The 17,989-nt window shown below is 39.0% G+C and overlaps 3 protein-coding genes across 3 annotated transcripts; all 3 read left to right on the plus strand.

Moving 5' to 3' along the window:
- Positions 1-1,075: 1,075 nt before the first annotated feature.
- Positions 1,076-3,411, plus strand: LOC307261947 (tripartite motif-containing protein 16-like). Its single transcript, XM_080042667.1, has one exon. The coding sequence runs from the start codon at positions 1,082-1,084 to the stop codon at positions 2,744-2,746; it is 1,665 nt and encodes a 554-aa protein (XP_079898793.1). The 5' UTR covers positions 1,076-1,081; the 3' UTR covers positions 2,747-3,411.
- A 2,990-nt stretch (positions 3,412-6,401) lies between these two features.
- Positions 6,402-8,922, plus strand: LOC307261945 (tripartite motif-containing protein 16-like; the record flags this gene model as incomplete). Its single annotated transcript, XM_080042665.1, is given in 2 exon segments — positions 6,402-6,444; positions 6,447-8,922. Coding segments are annotated over 2 exon segments (1,749 nt in total). The 3' UTR covers positions 8,153-8,922.
- A 1,992-nt stretch (positions 8,923-10,914) lies between these two features.
- On the plus strand, positions 10,915-13,478 carry LOC307261946 (tripartite motif-containing protein 16-like; the record flags this gene model as incomplete). The annotated part of the gene is made up of 1 exon (XM_080042666.1): positions 10,915-13,478. The coding sequence occupies one exon, from the start codon at positions 10,915-10,917 to the stop codon at positions 12,577-12,579; it is 1,665 nt and encodes a 554-aa protein (XP_079898792.1). The 3' UTR covers positions 12,580-13,478.
- Positions 13,479-17,989: the final 4,511 nt, after the last annotated feature.

Consider the following 17,989-nt stretch of genomic DNA (forward strand, 5'->3'; position numbering starts at 1 on the left):
ATTGTTAGACGCCTCCCCCCCTGGGGGGCAAATGTTCCTTAAATACATGGCGTTTTAAGGAAGAAGTCGTCACTCCTACAAGCATACTAACCTGTGTCTGTATTTGTGACCTCTCCGCGGAGATCCTTGCTGTATGATTGAATAAAACCTATTGCTACTATTAACGTATCACTGTTGCTTAATTTTCCCATTACACATGGTCAATCATATCAGGGTTTTGAGACTAAATAAGAAATAAACATACAAAGTCTTTCCTCAATGCTTTTGAAGAGACGATATATAGACTCACAATAGATTACGTCCAGACCAACAGGCTGAGCCAAATAAATTTTCCAGCGGCAGGTCTGGATTTCCAGGCTACCAAATATCTGGAATAAACTCCCGGAGAACTTGAGGTCTGCTGCAACCCTTTAGCTCTTTCAAATCAAATCTGAAGAGCGCCCGGGTCTGGTCAGTCGAGGCCGCTCTTCACTCCCACCCGTGAGGCAGCGCACCCGACCCCAGTGGTTCCTCTGATGAGTGCTGGGCCCATCAGTTCTAGAGGGGGTTGGTGATACGTAATTTCCTTCCGGGCCCCGTGGCAGACCCAGCCACTAGGCCAGTGTTACTCATTGCGCGGCTTGCAGCTTCTATTTGCGGCTCGCATGGCAGTAAAAGAATACTGTGATATGATCATGCAGTTAATACAGATATTTCATAAAACCATTCTTAGTCTGGCCCCATCACCTGATACACTTTGCCTTGGGAGACCAGGAGCACTAGGCTCCAGACAACACAGCCCTCAGGTTCATAGGGACACACAAACCTCTCCACCACAATAAGGTGAAGGTTCGAGGAGAGGTGTGTATGAATTGTGCAATATAAATAAACTGTCCTTGCCTTGATTGTAAATGAAGAAACAAAGTTCATAGTGATAAAGCAGCTCCTCTTCCAGGATTGGATAAAGTTTGATAAGGCCGAACCCTTATCTCTTATCTCAGACACAGTGAGCTGCACTCTGTCCTCATAAGTACACGTTCCCTCAATATACAGTTATTCAGTTATAGTTTGACTCAGACAGTCGCTGACACTGAGAGCTGAAATGGCGCAGAGCGGAGTTCAGCTGGACCGGGAAACTTTCTCTTGTTCGATCTGTCTGGAACTTCTAAAGGATCCTGTGGGTCTTGCCTGTGGACACAACTACTGCATGGACTGTATTAAAACCCACTGGGATGGAGAGGATCAGAAACACGTCTACAGCTGCCCTCAATGTAGGCAGTTCTTTGCTCCGAGGCCTGTGCTGCTGAAAAACACCATGTTAGCAGATTTAGTTGAGGAACTGAAGAAGACTAGACTCCAAGCTGCTCCTGCTGATCACTGCTATGCTGGACCTGAAGATGTGGTCTGTGATTTCTGCACTGGGAGAAAACTGAAAGCCCTCAAGTCCTGTCTGCAGTGTATGGCCTCTTACTGTGAGAAACACCTCCAGCCTCATTACAAGGTGGCTCCATTACAGAAACACAAGCTGGTGGAGCCCTCCAACAATCTCCAGGAGAACCTCTGCTCTCGTCATAATGAGGTGATGAAAATGTTCTGCCGTAATGATCAGCAGTTTATCTGTATTCTGTGTTCAATGGACGAACACAAAGGCCACGACACAGTGTCAGCTGCAGCAGAATTTACTGAGAGGCAGAAAGAGCTTGAGGGGAGTCTACAAAACATCCAGCAGGGAATCCAGGACAGAGAGAAAGATGTGAAGGTTCTTCAACAGGAGGTGGAGGTTATCAATGGCTCTGCTGATAAAGCAGTGGAGCACAGTGAGAAGACCTTCGCCGAGCTGATCCGTTTCATCCAGACAATAAACTCTGATGTGAAGCAGCAGCTCAGAGCAAAGCAGGAAACTGAAGTGAGTCGAGTCAAAGATCTTCAGGAGAAGCTGGAGCAGGAGATCACTGAGCTGAAGAGGAAAGATGCTGAGCTGAAGACACTGTCACACACAGAGGATCACAACCAGTTTCTACACAACTACCGCTCACTGTCTGCACTCAGTGAAGCTACACACTCATCCTGCATCAACATCCGTCCTCTGAGATACTTTGAGCCTGTGATAGAGACTGTGTCAGAAGTCAGAGACAAACTACAGGAAATGCTGACAGAGATATGGACAAACATCCCACTGATGGAGACTGAAGTGGATGTTTTACTGCCACAACCAGAGCCGGAGACCAGAGCTGACTTCTTAAAATATGCATGTGAAATCACACTGGATCCAAACACGGCAAACAAATATCTGTTATTATCTGAGGGGAACAGAAAAGCAACAGGAATGTCCAAACCACAGTCGTATGCTAGTCACCCAGACAGATTTACTGATTATTTGGAGGTCCTGAGTAAAGAGAGTCTGACTGGACGTCATTACTGGGAGGTGGAGTGGAAAGGGGAGAAAGTTTGGGTAGCAGTCGCATACAAGAATATCAGCAGAGCAGGAGAAGAAAGTGGATTTGCATCCAGTGACAAATCTTGGCTGTTATATTGTGAAGCAAACTCTTGTAACTTTTGGTACAACAGTGTCAAAACTCCCGTCTCAGGTCCTCGGTCCTCCAGAATAGGAGTGTACCTGGATCACAGTGCAGGTGTTCTGTCCTTCTACAGCGTCTCTGAAACCATGACTCTCCTCCACAGAGTCAAGACCACATTCACTCAGCCGCTCTATGCTGGACTCAGTGCATCTATTGGAGAATCTGCTGAGTTCAGTCAACTGAAATAGACACAAGTCATTTAAGGCAGTGTTTCCTAACCAGGGGTACATGGACCCCTTGGGGTAATTAAGGGGATTGCAGGTGGTACATAGAAAAATTAGGGATTAAAATGTATTTCCACATAAGAAAAACATATTTGGTTCTCAGCACTTTGTACATTTGTAAATAATTCCATAATCACCTTAACATTAATTTGTTTGGATGACAAGTTTTTATATGCTGGTTTTATTGTTTCACTTGCTTTCAATGTGTATATTGTTTTATGTAAAGAGTTTTTGAGTACTTTGAAAATCGGGAATAGAATAGTTTTATTTTTTATTAAATGTGTTGTTGTAATCGAGGGACAAATTAGGAACTCTGAGTTTGTATGAATATGTAATACTCATGATGATCTATATGGAGATGATTCATAATTTCCTTTGACATAGCCGAGATTCTGTTCAAACAAACTGATAGTGTGAATGAAGTGAATTTGTACATGAAATAATTGAACAAGAGAAATTGAACAAACTTTACTGATGATATGTGTAAACAAACTGAAGGTTCAAATCCTGAATAAACAAACAAGAACAAAGTATTTTCTCCTTGTCTTCATTCCAGTGTTTCATCCAAAGCTGCTGGAGAACATGTGCTACTATCGTGAGAATGATCTGTATTGAAACACTTCTGCAAACTTATTTATATTATTTCCAATTTAAAAATACTTGTTTATATTAGGGATGACCCAGAATAGTCGACTATTTGACGGTTCGATGGAAGGAGCCCCTGAACTGCCATGTAACTTTAGGGGCTCCGTACGATTCAACTGCCAATCAGTCAGATAGTTGCAAAATGTGATTATTGAACAAGGATAATTATATTCCAGCTATATGGTGGTGCTGAATGTTTCTGCTAAAAAAAACATTAAAACTATTTTGAAAATAAAATCATGAGCTTTTAATCAATATCCTTTAGTGTGCAAGAATCATGGAGTAAGTCACAATAAAATAAATTATTTTTAGTAAAAATTATTATTTTTTTTAAATCAAAGATGATCAAATCTGTTCCATGATGAGAGAGCACTTTCTCCTTTGTTTTGTTGTATTTGAGTATATTTTATTTTGCAAATTCACATTTTCAGAGTTAAACTATGAAAAGTATGAAAACATGATAAGTGTTTTTTGGGAACCGAACTGTCAGATAGATAGTAAAAAAAAATTGCCAGGAATATTAAACAAACTATTAAAATACAGCACAGAAATGTTCAAATATGCCATTAAAAAAATATTCAATCTAATTCTGAGTGTGGGATATTTTCATGAGAGTTGGAATACTGGTCTCATCAAGCTGCACAGACGGTCTGAGTTTGACACCTGGTGGAGAGTCTGTGAAACTACAGCGAGAGTTACACTGAAAACAGGAAGCAACAGTAAGAGCAGCAGAAAGATTCAAAAGCAACTTGATTTTGAACTACATGATACTTGTGGTTAAAAATCGCGTTTTAAATAGAGAAAAACTATTTATTTTAAAGTTTTTAAAGGGGCCACATGGTCAATCATATCAGGGCTTTGAGACTAAATAAAAAATAAAAATACAAAGTCTTTCCTCAATGCTTTTGAAGAGGCGAAAATAATGGAGGACCCCTAGCAACTATAAAATAACAACTTATTTTATTTTACTTCTATTCGCATTTGTTACATATTTTATCTTGACACAGTTTAAGTAATCCTTTTTATCCAGTTTGCCTTGTATGTTGAGAGGTGTTATTGTTTTCATTTTAGGCCTTAATAGAAATGCATCATCAAAAATAAGAAGCTGAAATGATTGCCTTTATTAGTGGTCGTCTGACTCATGCTTCTCACTGACTGGAGGTTTTACTTTAGTTTGCCTTCCTTGATTTTCACTTTTAAGTCCAAGTCATGTTTTAAAAATTCCTGTAAAAATTTCTTCTTAGAGACGTCAAAGATTTCAAATGTGCGGCATGTTTTCACTGACGTTTCATTGTAAATGAGTTAACAAAGTTCAAAGTCCCAGAGACTCCTTTTCCTCAAACGACTCGCAGCTCGATAGCCCCTCCCTCTATTTATTTATTTTATTTATTTATTTATTATTCTTTCGGACAATTCCACACAATACACAATTTTCTCTTGCAAATATTACTTTGTGTTGTCCGAAGGGAGACGGAAGAAGCCAAAGGCTTATCAGGTCCCGCCCCCATTTTCATCAAATTCGGATTCAGATACACAGATTACTGTTACAAAATAAAAATAAAACAAACAAAAAACATTATTTTTTATATATATATAGCTATATATGTATATATATATACATACACATATATATATATATATATATATATATATATATATATATATATATATATATATATATATATATATATATATACATATACTTTTTTTTTAAGAATCTGCAGTCCAATACACAGTCAATTTTAATCTAATTGCTTCAGCTTTTAAAATCAGTTCAGCACAGTTCAGTTTTTCTGTGACAATGCCAAGTGTATAAAGTGTCAAGTGGCCTTGTATTTGGCCTGTTCCATTACTAAACTGGTAGTCTAAACACTTCTGCAAAAGTATTCCAAAACAAGTCTGTCTGCTGGCCTGTATTATTTGTTACAACATTGTAATGAAAGTGACATTGACATTGTGCTCAGGTTATTAGTCTGTAATTTTCAATAATTTTTGAAACATAATTTGCTTTGAAATTGCGCAAACTGCAACTCCCTGTGACAACTTCATCAAGTCCATTCCACAGCTTAATACCATTTACAGATATCGAAAAGGATTTAAGTGTGCTCCGTATATTTTTCTCAGTGAATTTACCTTTTCTTTTTAAATCATGCGAAACTTCTCTGTCTTCAAACATTGCTTGTAAACTGTTAGGAAGGCTTTTCTTTGAAGCCTTGTAAATAATTTGTACTGTGTGGTAATTTACCACATCACGTAATTTGAGAATTCTGCCTTCAATAAAAAAGTTATTAGTGTGTGCCCTGTAATTGGCTTGGTAAATAATTCGTATTGCTTTCTTTTGAAGAATCTCCAACGGGTGCAATGTACCTTTGTAAGTGTTTCCCCATATTTCAGCACAGTAATGCAGATGTGGGGAAACTAAACTCCAGTATAATACAAGCAAGGCCATTTGATTGAAACAATGTTGTGCTTTCCAAAGTATAGAAATACTCCTGGCTATTTTGCCCCTGAGATGGCTAACTTGTGGTTTCCAGCTTAATTTATCGTCAATTATTACCCCTAGGACTTTGTGTTGCTTGACCCTTTGAATTTCAATCCCATTTACCTTGATTTTTACAGCGACATCTGATGCTCTCCTGCCAAACATCATGAATTTAGTTTTTTCTAAATTTAGTGATAACTTATTTCGGTTTAACCACCCATGTAACTTAGTCAATTCACTGTTTACGATCTCAACCATATTATTCAGATCTTTCCCCGAATAGAAGATGTTTGTGTCGTCCGCAAATAAAATCAACCTCAAGACTTTCGACACTTTATATATGTCATTTATATGAAGCAGGAATAATTATTATAATTATTTCCTGCTCTAAAACACAGCCAGCTCCACTCTGTCCGTACATGTCCTTGTTCCCTCCCCTTTAGATCTACAGTTTCAAAATGCGGTTAGTATTGAGCTGACATGCTCAAACACATGCTGTTCAGATCAGAGCTCAAACTTGTTTCAGTCATGAGGAAGTGAAACTCAGACAGTCGCTGACACTGAGAGGTGAAATGGCGCAGGGAGGAGTTCAGCTGGACCGGGAAACCTTCTCTTGTTCGATCTGTCTGGAACTTCTAAATGATCCGGTGACTCTTAACTGTGGACACAACTACTGCATGGACTGTATTAATTCCCACTGGGATGAAGAGGATCAGAAACATGTCTACAGCTGCCCTCAGTGTAGGCAGTTCTTTGCCCCGAGGCCTGTCCTGCTGAAAAACACCATGTTAGCAGATTTAGTCCAAGAGCTGAAGAAGACTGGACTCCAAGCTGCTCCTGCTGAACACTGCTATGCTGGACCTGAAGATGTGGACTGTGATTCCTGCACTGGGAGAAAACTGAAAGCCCTGAAGTCCTGTCTGGTGTGTGTGGCCTCTTACTGTGAAAAACACCTCCAGCCTCACTTCGATTCACCGACATTTAAGAAACACAAGCTGGTGGAGCCCTCCAAGAATCTCCAGGAGAACAACTGCTCTCTTCATGATGAGGTGCTGAAGATCTTCTGCCGTACTGATCAGCAGTCTATCTGTATTCTGTGTTCAATGGACGAACACAAAGGCCATGACACAGTGTCAGCTGCAGCAGAACGGACTGAGAGGCAGAGAAAGCTGGAGGGAGGTCGACTAAACATCCAGCAGGGAATCCAGGACAGAGAGAAAGATATGAAGGTTCTTCAACAGGAGGTGGAGGCTATCAATGGCTCTGCTGATAAAGCAGTGGAGCACAGTGAGAAGACCATCGCCGAGCTGATCCATTTCATCCAGACAATAAACTCTGATGTGAAGCAGCAGGTCAGAGCAAAGCAGGAAACTGAAGTGAGTCGAGTCAAAGATCTTCAGGAGAAGCTGGAGCAGGAGATCGCTGAGCTGAAGAGGAAAGACGCTGAGCTGAAGACACTGTCACACACAGAGGATCACAACCAGTTTCTACACAACTACCGCTCACTGCCACCACTCAGTGAAGCTACACACTCATCCAGCATCAACATCCGTCCTCTGAGATACTTTGAGCCTGTGATAGAGACTGTGTCAGAAGTCAGAGACAAACTACAGGAAATGCTGACAGCGACATGGACAGACATCCCACTGATGGTGACTGAAGTGGATGTTTTACTGCCACAACCAGAGCCGGAGACCAGAGTTGACTTCTTAAAATATGCATGTGAAATCACACTGGATCCAAACACAGCATGCACACAGCTGTTATTATCTGAGGGGAACAGAAAAGCAACAGGAATGTCCAAACCACAGTCTTATCCTAGTCACCCAGACAGATTTACTAGTTATTCGGAGGCCCTGAGTACAGAGAGTCTGACTGGACGTCATTACCTGGAGGTGGAGAGGAGAGGGAAAGGAGTTGATGTAGCAGTCGCATACAAGAATATCAGCAGAGCAGGAAAAGAAAGTGGATTTGGACAAAATGACAAATCTTGGGCATTAGTTTGTAACAGGAGAAGTTATGACTTTTATTACAACAGTGTCCATACTCGCGTCTCAGGTCCTCGGTCCTCCAGAATAGGAGTGTACCTGGATCACAGAGCAGGTGTTCTGTCCTTCTACAGCGTCTCTGAAACCAAGACCATGACTCTCCTCCACAGAGTCCAGACCACGTTCACTCAGCCGCTTTATGCTGGACTTAGTCCTTCTATCGGATGCTCTGCTGAGTTCAGTAAACTGAAATAAACACAAGTCATTTAAGGCAGTGTTTCCTAACCTGGGGTACATGGACCCCCTGATACTTGAGGGGATTGCAGGTCGTACATAGAAAAATTAGGGATTAAAATGTATTTCCATACAAGAAAAACATATTTGGTTCTCAGCACGTTGTACATTTGTAAATCATTCTATAATCACATCTTATGTTTGGCAGAACCGTTTTTATATAATGGTTTTATTGGTTCACTTGCTTTCAATGTATTGGTTTATTGTTTTATGTAAAAAGTTTGAAAAAAAAGTACTTTGAAAATCGCAAATTAAATTGAATTATTTTTATTAATTGTGATGTTGTTATCGAGGGACAAATGAGGAACTCCGAGGTTGTATGGAAATGTAATTATCATGATGCTGATCTATACGGAGATGATTCATAATTTCTTTGACAGCTGAGATTCTGCTCAAACAAACTGATTGTGTGAATGAAGTGAATTTGTACATCATGTCTGTTGTACACTGGCAATGAATAAGGAGACCTAAAATTGTCTGTGTATTGGAATGCATCTTCTTAAAAAAAAACAAAGAAAAACTGTATCAGTAGCTGTGTATCTGAATCTTATGGCAGTGGGGGCGGGACCTGATAAGCCTTTGGCTTCTCCTGCCACCCTTCGGACGATAACACAAAGTAATATGTATGAATATGCAAAGAGAAAATTGTGTATTGTGTGTAATTGTCCGGAAGAATAAAATAAATTAAAATAAATAAAATCATTGAACAAGAGAAACTGAACAAACTTTACTGATGGGATGTGTCAACAAACTGAAGGTTCAAATCCTGAATAAACAAACAAGAACAAAGTATTTTCTTCTTGTCTTCATTCCAGTATTTCATCTTATTGTGCAAGTATTGAGTAAGTCACAATACAATAAATAATTTTGAGTAAAAATGATTTTTTTTTAAATCAAAGATTATCAAATCTGTTCCATGATGAGAGAGCACTTTCTCCTTTGTTTTGTTGTATTTGAGTATATTTTATTTTGCAAATTCACATTTTCAGAGTTAAACTATGAAAAGTATGAAAACATGATTAGTGTTTTTTGGGAACCGAACTGTCAGATAGATAGTAAAAGAAATTGCCTGGGATATTAAACAAAATATAAAAATACAGCACAGAAACATTCAAATATGCCATTAAAAAAACATTCAATCTAATTCTGAGTGTGGGATATTTTCATGAGAGTTGGAATACTGGTCTCATCAAGCTGCACAGACGGTCTGAGTTTGACACCTGGTGGAGAGTCTGTGAAACTACAGCGAGAGTTACACTGAAAACAGGAAGCAACAGTAAGAGCAGCAGAAAGATTAAACAATTATTTTGAACTACATGATACTTGTGGTTAAAACAAAATTTGCGTTTTAAATGGAGGAAAACGATTTATTTTAAAGTTTTTAAAGGGGCCACATGGTCAATCATATCAGGGCTTTGAGACTAAATAAAAAATAAACATGCAAAGTCTTTCCTCAATGCTTTTGAAGAGGCGAAAAGAATGGAGGACCCCTAGCAACTATAAAATAACAACTTCTTTATTTTACTTCTATTCGCATTTGTTACATATTTTATCTTGACACAATTTAAGTAATCCTTTTTATCCAGTTTGCCTTGTATGTTGAGAAGTGTTATTGTTTTTATTTTAGGCCTTAATAGAAATGCATCATCAAAAATAAGAAGATAAGATAAGATAGTCTTTATTGTCACTGTACAGTCACCTATACAACGAAATTGGGATTGCCAACTGAAGGTGCATTATTACACACAGAAAAAACAGACAAGCAATTTAAGATAAAAACAGTATAAAAACAACAAGACACATAAATAACACAAGAAACAAGACAAGGACAGGCATGTCATAATAAATAAATCTAAAAGGCAGAAAGCATATTGCACTTGTGTAAGTGAGGTAGCCTATGTGTATGTCTGTTTAATGTGTTTATGTTTTTTGAGTGTTCAGTGTCCTGATTGCCCAAGGGAAGAAGCTGTTTGCCAGTCTGTTGGTTCTGCTCTGCAGGCTCCTGTACCTCCTACCAGAGGGCAGTAGGCTGAGCAGGTGGTGGCTGGGATGGAGGTGGTCACGGATTATTTTCTTTGCTCTCGAGAGGCATCGAGAGCTGGCGATGTCATCTAAGGAGGGCAAAGGAGAGCCAATGGTCTTTTCAGCTGACCTTATCACCCTCTGCAGCCTTTTCCTGTCAGCCACTGTGCAGCCAGCATACCACACAGTGATGGAGAAGGCCAGCACACTTTCGATGGTTGAGCGGTCGAAAGAAGCTGTAATTATTGCCTTTATTAGTGATGGTTTGACTCATGATGATTCTCACTGACTGGAGGTATTACTTTAGTTTGCCTTCCTTTATTTCTACTTTTAGGTCCAAGTCATGTTTTACAAAATTCCTGTAAAAATGTCTTCTTAGAGACGTCAAATATTTCAAATGTGCGGCAGGTTTTAACTGAGGTTTCATTGTAAATGAGTTAACAAAGTTCAAAGTCACAGAGACTCCTTTTCCTCAAACAACTCGCAGCTTGATAGCCCCTCCCTCTATTTCCTGTTCTAAAACACAGCCAGCTCCACTCTGTCCGTACATGTCCTTGTTCCCTCCCCTTTAGATCTACAGTTTCAAGATGCGGTTAGTATTGAGCTGACATGCTCAAACACATGCTGTTCAGATCAGAGCTCAAACTTGTTTCAGTCATGAGGAAGTGAAACTCAGACAGTCACTGACACTGAGAGCTGAAATGGCGCAGAGCGGAGTTCAGCTGGACCGGGAAACTTTCTCTTGTTCGATCTGTCTGGAACTTCTAAATGATCCGGTGACTCTTAACTGTGGACACAACTACTGCATAGACTGTATTAAAACCCACTGGGATGAAGAGGGTCAGAAACATGTCTACAGCTGCCCTCAGTGTAGGCAGTTCTTTGCCCCGAGGCCTGTGCTGCTGAAAAACACCATGTTAGCAGATCTAGTGGAGGAACTGAAGAAGACTGGACTCCAAGCTGCTCCTGCTGATCACTGCTATGCTGGACCTGAAGATGTGGCCTGTGATTTCTGCACTGGGAGAAAACTGAAAGCCTTCAAGTCCTGTCTGGTGTGTCTGGCCTCTTACTGTGAGAAACACCTCCAGCCTCATTACAAGGTGGCTCCATTAAAGAAACACAAGCTGGTGGAGCCCTCCAACAATCTCCAGGACAACATCTGCTCTCGTCATAATGAGGTAATGAAAATGTTCTGCCGTACTGATCAGCAGTCGATCTGTTATCTGTGTTCAATGGACGAACACAAAGGCCACGACACAGTGTCAGCTTCAGCAGAACGCAATGAGAGGCAGAGAAAGATCGAGGGGAGACGACTAAACATCCAGCAGGAAATCCAGGACAGAGAAAAAGATGTGATGCTGCTCCAACAGGAGGTGGAGGCTATCAATGGCTCTGCTGATAAAGCAGTGGAGCACAGTGAGAAGACCTTCGCTGAGCTGATCCGTCTCATCCAGAAAACAAGCTCTGATGTGAAGCAGCAGCTCAGATCCCAACAGGAAACTGAAGTGAGTCGAGTCAAAGATCTTCAGGAGAAGCTGGAGCAGGAGATCGCTGAGCTGAAGAGGAAAGACGCTGAGCTGAAGACGCTGTCACTCACAGAGGATCACAACCAGTTTCTACACAAGTACCGCTCAATGTCACCACTCAGTGAATTTGCATCCAGCACCAACATCCGTTCTCTGAGATACTTTGAGGATGTGACAGCGGCTCTGTCAAAAGTCAGAGACAAACTACAGGAAATTCTAACAGAGACATGGACAAACATCTCACTGATGGAGACTCAAGTGGATGTTTTACTGCGTCAACCAGAGCCCCAGACCAGAGTTGACTTCTTAAAATATGCATGTGAAATCACACTGGATCCAAACACAGCAGCCACATATCTGTTATTATCTGAGGGGAACAGAAAAGCAACAGGAATGTCCAAACCACGGTGGTATCCTAGTCACCCAGACAGATTTACTGGTTATATGCAGGTCCTGAGTGCAGAGAGTCTGACTGGACGTCATTACTGGGAGGTGAAGTGGAGAGGGACAGGAGTTTATGTGGCAGTCGCATACAAGAATATCAGCAGAGCAGGGAGTTCAAATGAATGTAGATTTGGACACAATGACAAATCCTGGGCGTTACATACTGGCGAAAACTCTTGTAACTTTTTGTACAACAGTGTCAAAACTCCCGTCTCAGTTCCTCGGTCCCACAGAATAGGAGTGTACCTGGATCACAGTGCAGGTGTTCTGTCCTTCTACAGCGTCTCTGAAACCATGACTCTCCTCCACAGAGTCCAGACCACATTCACCCAGCCGCTCTATGTTGGACTTAGTCCTAATCATGGAGGCTCTGCTGTGTTCTGTCAACTGAAATAGACACAAGTAATTTAAGGCAGTGGTTCCCACTAGGGGTAAGCAGACCCCTTGGGGTACTTGAGGGGGTTGCAAGGAAAAATTGGGGATTCAAATGTATTTTCACACAAGAAAAACCTTTTCAAATACATTTTCATGAGAAACTACAAGCTCAATTTTTTTTCACTCACAATAATTATCATCGTCAAGTGTAAATAGTGTTATGTGAAGGGATAGTTAGACAAATGATTTTTTGAGCAGTTGGATTAGATACAATTACAATGGTTTAATATACCGTGAGTACAGATTTAGGCGAAACATCCCACATGGGTCTGGGGGTACTTTTGGCATGGCAACCAGTTTAAGGGGTAAACAAGACAAAGAAGGTTGGGAACCACTGATTTAAGGTAAGGTGGTTTAAACTGTGTTTTCATCCTTACACTTCTTGTGTCTTCATGCGTGTTGCTGAGAGCTGAATGTTGTGGAATTTCGTAACTCCACAGAGGTTAGTTGTAAATCAAACATTGAGGGTGGTTCATGGAAAGCAGAAACATTTAAACAGATATGTCAGCCTTTCCTTGACTATATAACAGTACTGAAGGGACCTTCAAGACACCTTATTGACTTTTTATTTTTTGCTTTACTTTTGCCTATAGTTGAAACAATGTCCTTAGAAACCTGTAGAGTACGCTAGTAGTAGTTTATTTTATTTTTCTCTTTTGTTTATGTGTTCACTTTTTCAGTTGTGTGTTTATATGTTCTGAAAAGAAATAATTTAAAAAAACATTGAGGATCAGACTTTGACATCTCATTTGTTGTTGTGTAAATGTTTCAGTGTCTTTAGGTGTCACTCCTTCCTGTGTGTGTTTAGCCATACATAACATTTGTAAATAATTCTATAATCACCTTTAAATGTATTTGTTTGGCAGAACTGTTTTTATATTCTGGTTCTATTGTTTAATGTCAAATGCAAATGAAATATTTTATCATTAAATTGTGTTTTGTGTCATTGATACAAATGAACTCTGAGGATGTTGAAATGTGTAATTATTATTATTATCACCAAGCTAGTCTTTAAATTCTCAAAATAAGAGTGATGCAATTTACGTAAGAATATGACATACATATAAACATCAAAGATGATAAAATCTGTTCTATAAAAGTATTAGAGTATATTTTATTCTGCACATTCACATCATGAGAGTTATCAGTCAAACATTTTTATGTCTTTTGCAAAGGAAAACAAGAGACATGAGAAGTATGTAAACATGATACGTGTTTTGGGGGAACAGGACTGTCAGATAGTAAAGAAACATTAAAGAAAATATAAAACTAAATATTAAAAAACAGCACAGAAACATTCAGATCTGCCTTTAAAAAAATATTCAATCTATTTCTGAGTGTGGGATTTTTTCATGAGAGCTGGAATACTGGTCTCATCAAGCTGCACAGACGGTCTGAGTTTGACACCTGGTGGAGAGTCTGTGAAACTACAGCGAGAGATACACTGAAACCAGGAAGCAACAGTATGAGCAGCAGTAAGATTTAAAAACTACTTGATTTTGAACTACATGATACTTCTGGTTAAAAATTGCGTTTTAAATGGAGGAAAACAATTTATTTTAAAGTTTTTAAAGGGGCCACATGGTCAATCATATCTGGGCTTTGAGACTAAATAAAAAATAAACATACAAAGTCTTTCCTCAATGCTTTTGAAGAGAGGAAAATAATGGAGGACCCGTAGCAACTATAAAATAACAACTTCTTTATTTTACTTCTATTCGCATTTGCTACATATTTTATTTTGACACAATTTAAGTTATCCTTTTTATCCAGTTTGCCTCTTATGTTGAGAGGTGTTATTGTTTTGTTTTCTAGGCCTTAACCTTCCTCCTGTGTTAACTTTCTGCTACCATCCATGGTGTTAGCGGGTCGGTTTCGACCCGTGTCTGAAATCAGCTGTAAAAAACACTAAAAACAATTATCTATCATCCTTTTTGTTTCTCATCTCTTGGTTACATTGTTAGGCTTCCTTATCCATGAAGATATTGTTTTTAATATTTTTGGTGTAGGCGGCTGGGCCTTTTTTTTGTCAGTATGCGCCTCAATTTCAGTTTAAAAAATGGTAAAATGAACCTTAAGAGAATCATATATATAAATATTTGGTTGTTGTGTTACCTGATTATTACTGAGGGGTATGAGAACACATTTCTTAACAAAATTTGTTTTATTTATTTTTTCATATTAATATTATTGACCTTTTTAACATCTATGGTGTTACCGGTCAATTACGACCCCTAAATATTTATTTCAGAAAAGAGCAAAAAAACTTTTATTTCAGCATTATACAAACACACAATGAAAACCAGAACAAGTCACAACACAAAATATAGATTTGTAAGGTCAAATAAACAACAACCAATCAACAAATCAAACCAATCGAAATCAATTACTAGCTCCAAAACTAGTAAAAAGAAACAGAGTAAAAGTCTCTGTGTGCATGTGTATGTGTGTGTCTACAGATGTGTGACAAAAAGCAACACTTTTAGTGTTCTTTGCAGAGATATTTATTGCAGGTAAAGCACAATCCGTTTATCTTTCTGTCCTTAGTGCTTCGGCAGACCTGACACCTCTTATTTTTAGAATCAGGTGGCCATTTTCACCAAAAACATGATCCAGAACTTGGCTCACTGTATATCTCCTCATTTTATAATACTGCAAATTGGAGATGTGCACTCTGCAAGTCACCAACTCTATACTGAATTGACCTCACATGTCTGGATATGCCCGTCTGTTTGTTTCGCTTTTATGCAGGTATAAGGGCAAAAAAAGTCAAAATGAGAACCCCCCCAGAGCTCACATGATTGGGAGAGGAGCTGACTGTCATTGTGTTGGCTGACAGTGCATTTATGATTTCAGTTTTGGCTCTAGTTATTGTTTTTTACATCTTATTCTATAACCGGGTCGAAAACGACCCTAACACCACCAGTGTTATAATTTCCACCAGAGCATTTTATGATTAAGTGAAACATTTTTAATTTTTTTTATTTTGTTGAAATAGAGGTTCCTGACAAAGTCAAGAAATTTTGATGCAATAAACAAAATGTAAGTGGTTCTTTTATGCAATTGAAAACCAAAACGGGTCGCTGGCGACCCTAACACGAGAGGAAGGTAGAAATGCATCATCAAAAATAAGCAGCTGAAATTATTGCCTTTATTAGTGATCGTTTGACTCATGATTCTCACTGACTGGAGGTATTACTTTAGTTTTCCTTCCTTGATTTTCACTTTTAAGTCCAAGTCATGTTTTACAAAATTCCTGTAAAAAGTTCTTCTTAGAGACGTCAAAGATTTCAAATGTGCGGCAGGTTTTAACTGAGGTTTTATTGTAAATGAAGTAAACAAGTTCAAAGTCCCAAAGCTGCCCCTTTTCCTCAAACGACCCACAGCTCGATAGCCCCTCCCTCTACTTCCTTATCAACACAGCCATTTCCACTCTGTCCTGACATAACCTTGTTCCCTCCGCGTTAGATCTACAGTTTCAAGTCTCTCCTCAAAGCTTATGAAGAGACGATATACAAGACTCACTATTATGAGTTTGTTTTACTTTTAATTTGATTTTAATACGCTTTTGTAACGTATACATATTTTATCTTGACACAATTTAAGTAATCCTTTTTATCCAGTTTGCCTTCTATGTTGGGAGGTGTTAATGTCATGGACTTAATATTCTGTAAATTAATCTTTTACAATAGAATAAAAGATTAAAACAAATGTAAGATTTCAGTCTCTATATTCTGTATTAGAAACACTTTCAAAACACGTCTGCACTTGTTTACTGCACCAATCCTGGCCGCCTGACGTCACACCTAATTTGCATAAATGTCCCACCATGCACCAGAAGCTCCTTTAACCGACACATAAAGTGGGTCAAATTGTGTCAAAGTGAGTCAGATTGTGTTTCTACTTGCTCCTGTATTGAGTCCAGTTTAAAGAGATTCATAATCTGTTTTGTCCCTGAAACCTCTCTGTGTTTAACACCATATCTGAGACCGGTGCCCGAGACACAGCCCTTTATAAACATGGGTGTTCCCTTTCCAGATACAAGCATAAAGATGCCTCAGGAAGCACCTACGCTGTCTCAAAGAGTTGATGCCCTGTGTGGGGAAATTACCTCCATGTGTGGCGCTGTTTCCACAATGTGTCAGTCAGTAACGTCTATGATTCAGAATATAAACAAAATGTGCAATGTAATAATCCTAACAAGTCAAACAGTCCACAGGCTGTGGCGAATAGCTAATACCATGAGGTCACCACCGCCTTAACTCTGTGACACAACGTAGGTGTTAACTGTCTCTTCATCTTTTTCACTTCCTTGTTCCATATTTTTTTAAACTTTTTAAAGCATAAAATCACTGGAATCCCTGCCAGGTTGTTTTAGACATTTCAGGCTTCAGTCGCACAAGGTTACACACTCAGTGAAAGAAGCAACAGAAACAGATTCAATTTGTATTGTAATCTGAATTAAACTTTTTGCTGAATTTTGTCTCAGAAACCCAAATGAATATAATTGAAAGGGATAAGAATACGTATTATAGAAAGAAGTACCTGCCGAAATATCATGTTAACTTTCCATCTAAGTTTCAATTGATTTTGCTTTTGAGGTCAGATAGGCCAAACGTTATTGGTAAAACAGGAGCCTTCCTGAAAAATGTCCTACCATTGTTTAAGTAAGTTTTTGTTTTGTCCATGCCGTACACCACTGTTTTGTTCTGTGACTATTTCAATGTTTTGTGCTCCATACTATACCATGGTACTATGGTCAAGAGCCGTAAATAAATTGTTTTTAAATATATTTTTGAAGTGGGGTTATATGGGGTACTCATATATAGTTTGTCTGTTACTGAGCACGTTTTGTTTCCTCTTTTCGCGCTATTTATTACATTTTATATCTTATTTTTTATATTCTACATACATGTCTGCACTGAGTAGGAGCTGCTTTTAATCTCATTGTACATGTGTAAAGTGACAATAAAAGGCATTCTGATTCTGTTTTATTTTGATTGTCAGATGTTGTGTTGTTCCAGGTGTCTTTACTAGTTCCTGCCCCCCTGTGTGATTAACTGCCCTGCCCTAGTGTCTCTGTCTGTAGAGTATTTTGTCTCTTTGCTCTTCCACTTGTTGCCAGTTCTATTTGTCCTTTGTGTCCGTGATCCAGAAAATTCCTTGTGTTTTTCTAGGTGAGTCTTTAATAGTTTTGAATTTTGACCTTGCCTTGTGCCAACTGTATTTCTGTACTTTTGCCGTTATTGGGACTTATCTATGTTTGTTACACCTGTAAGGAGTATTTTTTTTTATATAATGCAACAATATACACAAAGGGACTGTATACAAACCCTGTGTATGGGTGTTTACTATTTTTAACTACAAAATT

Source organism: Ammodytes marinus (assembly GCF_949987685.1).
Source record: "Ammodytes marinus genome assembly, chromosome: 15".
NCBI lineage: Eukaryota > Metazoa > Chordata > Actinopteri > Uranoscopiformes > Ammodytidae > Ammodytes > Ammodytes marinus.

Coding starts and splice junctions, on each gene's coding strand:
- LOC307261947 (XM_080042667.1), top strand. CDS start 1,082: ATGGCGCAGAGCGGAGTTCAGCTGGACCGGGAAACTTTCTCTTGTTCG.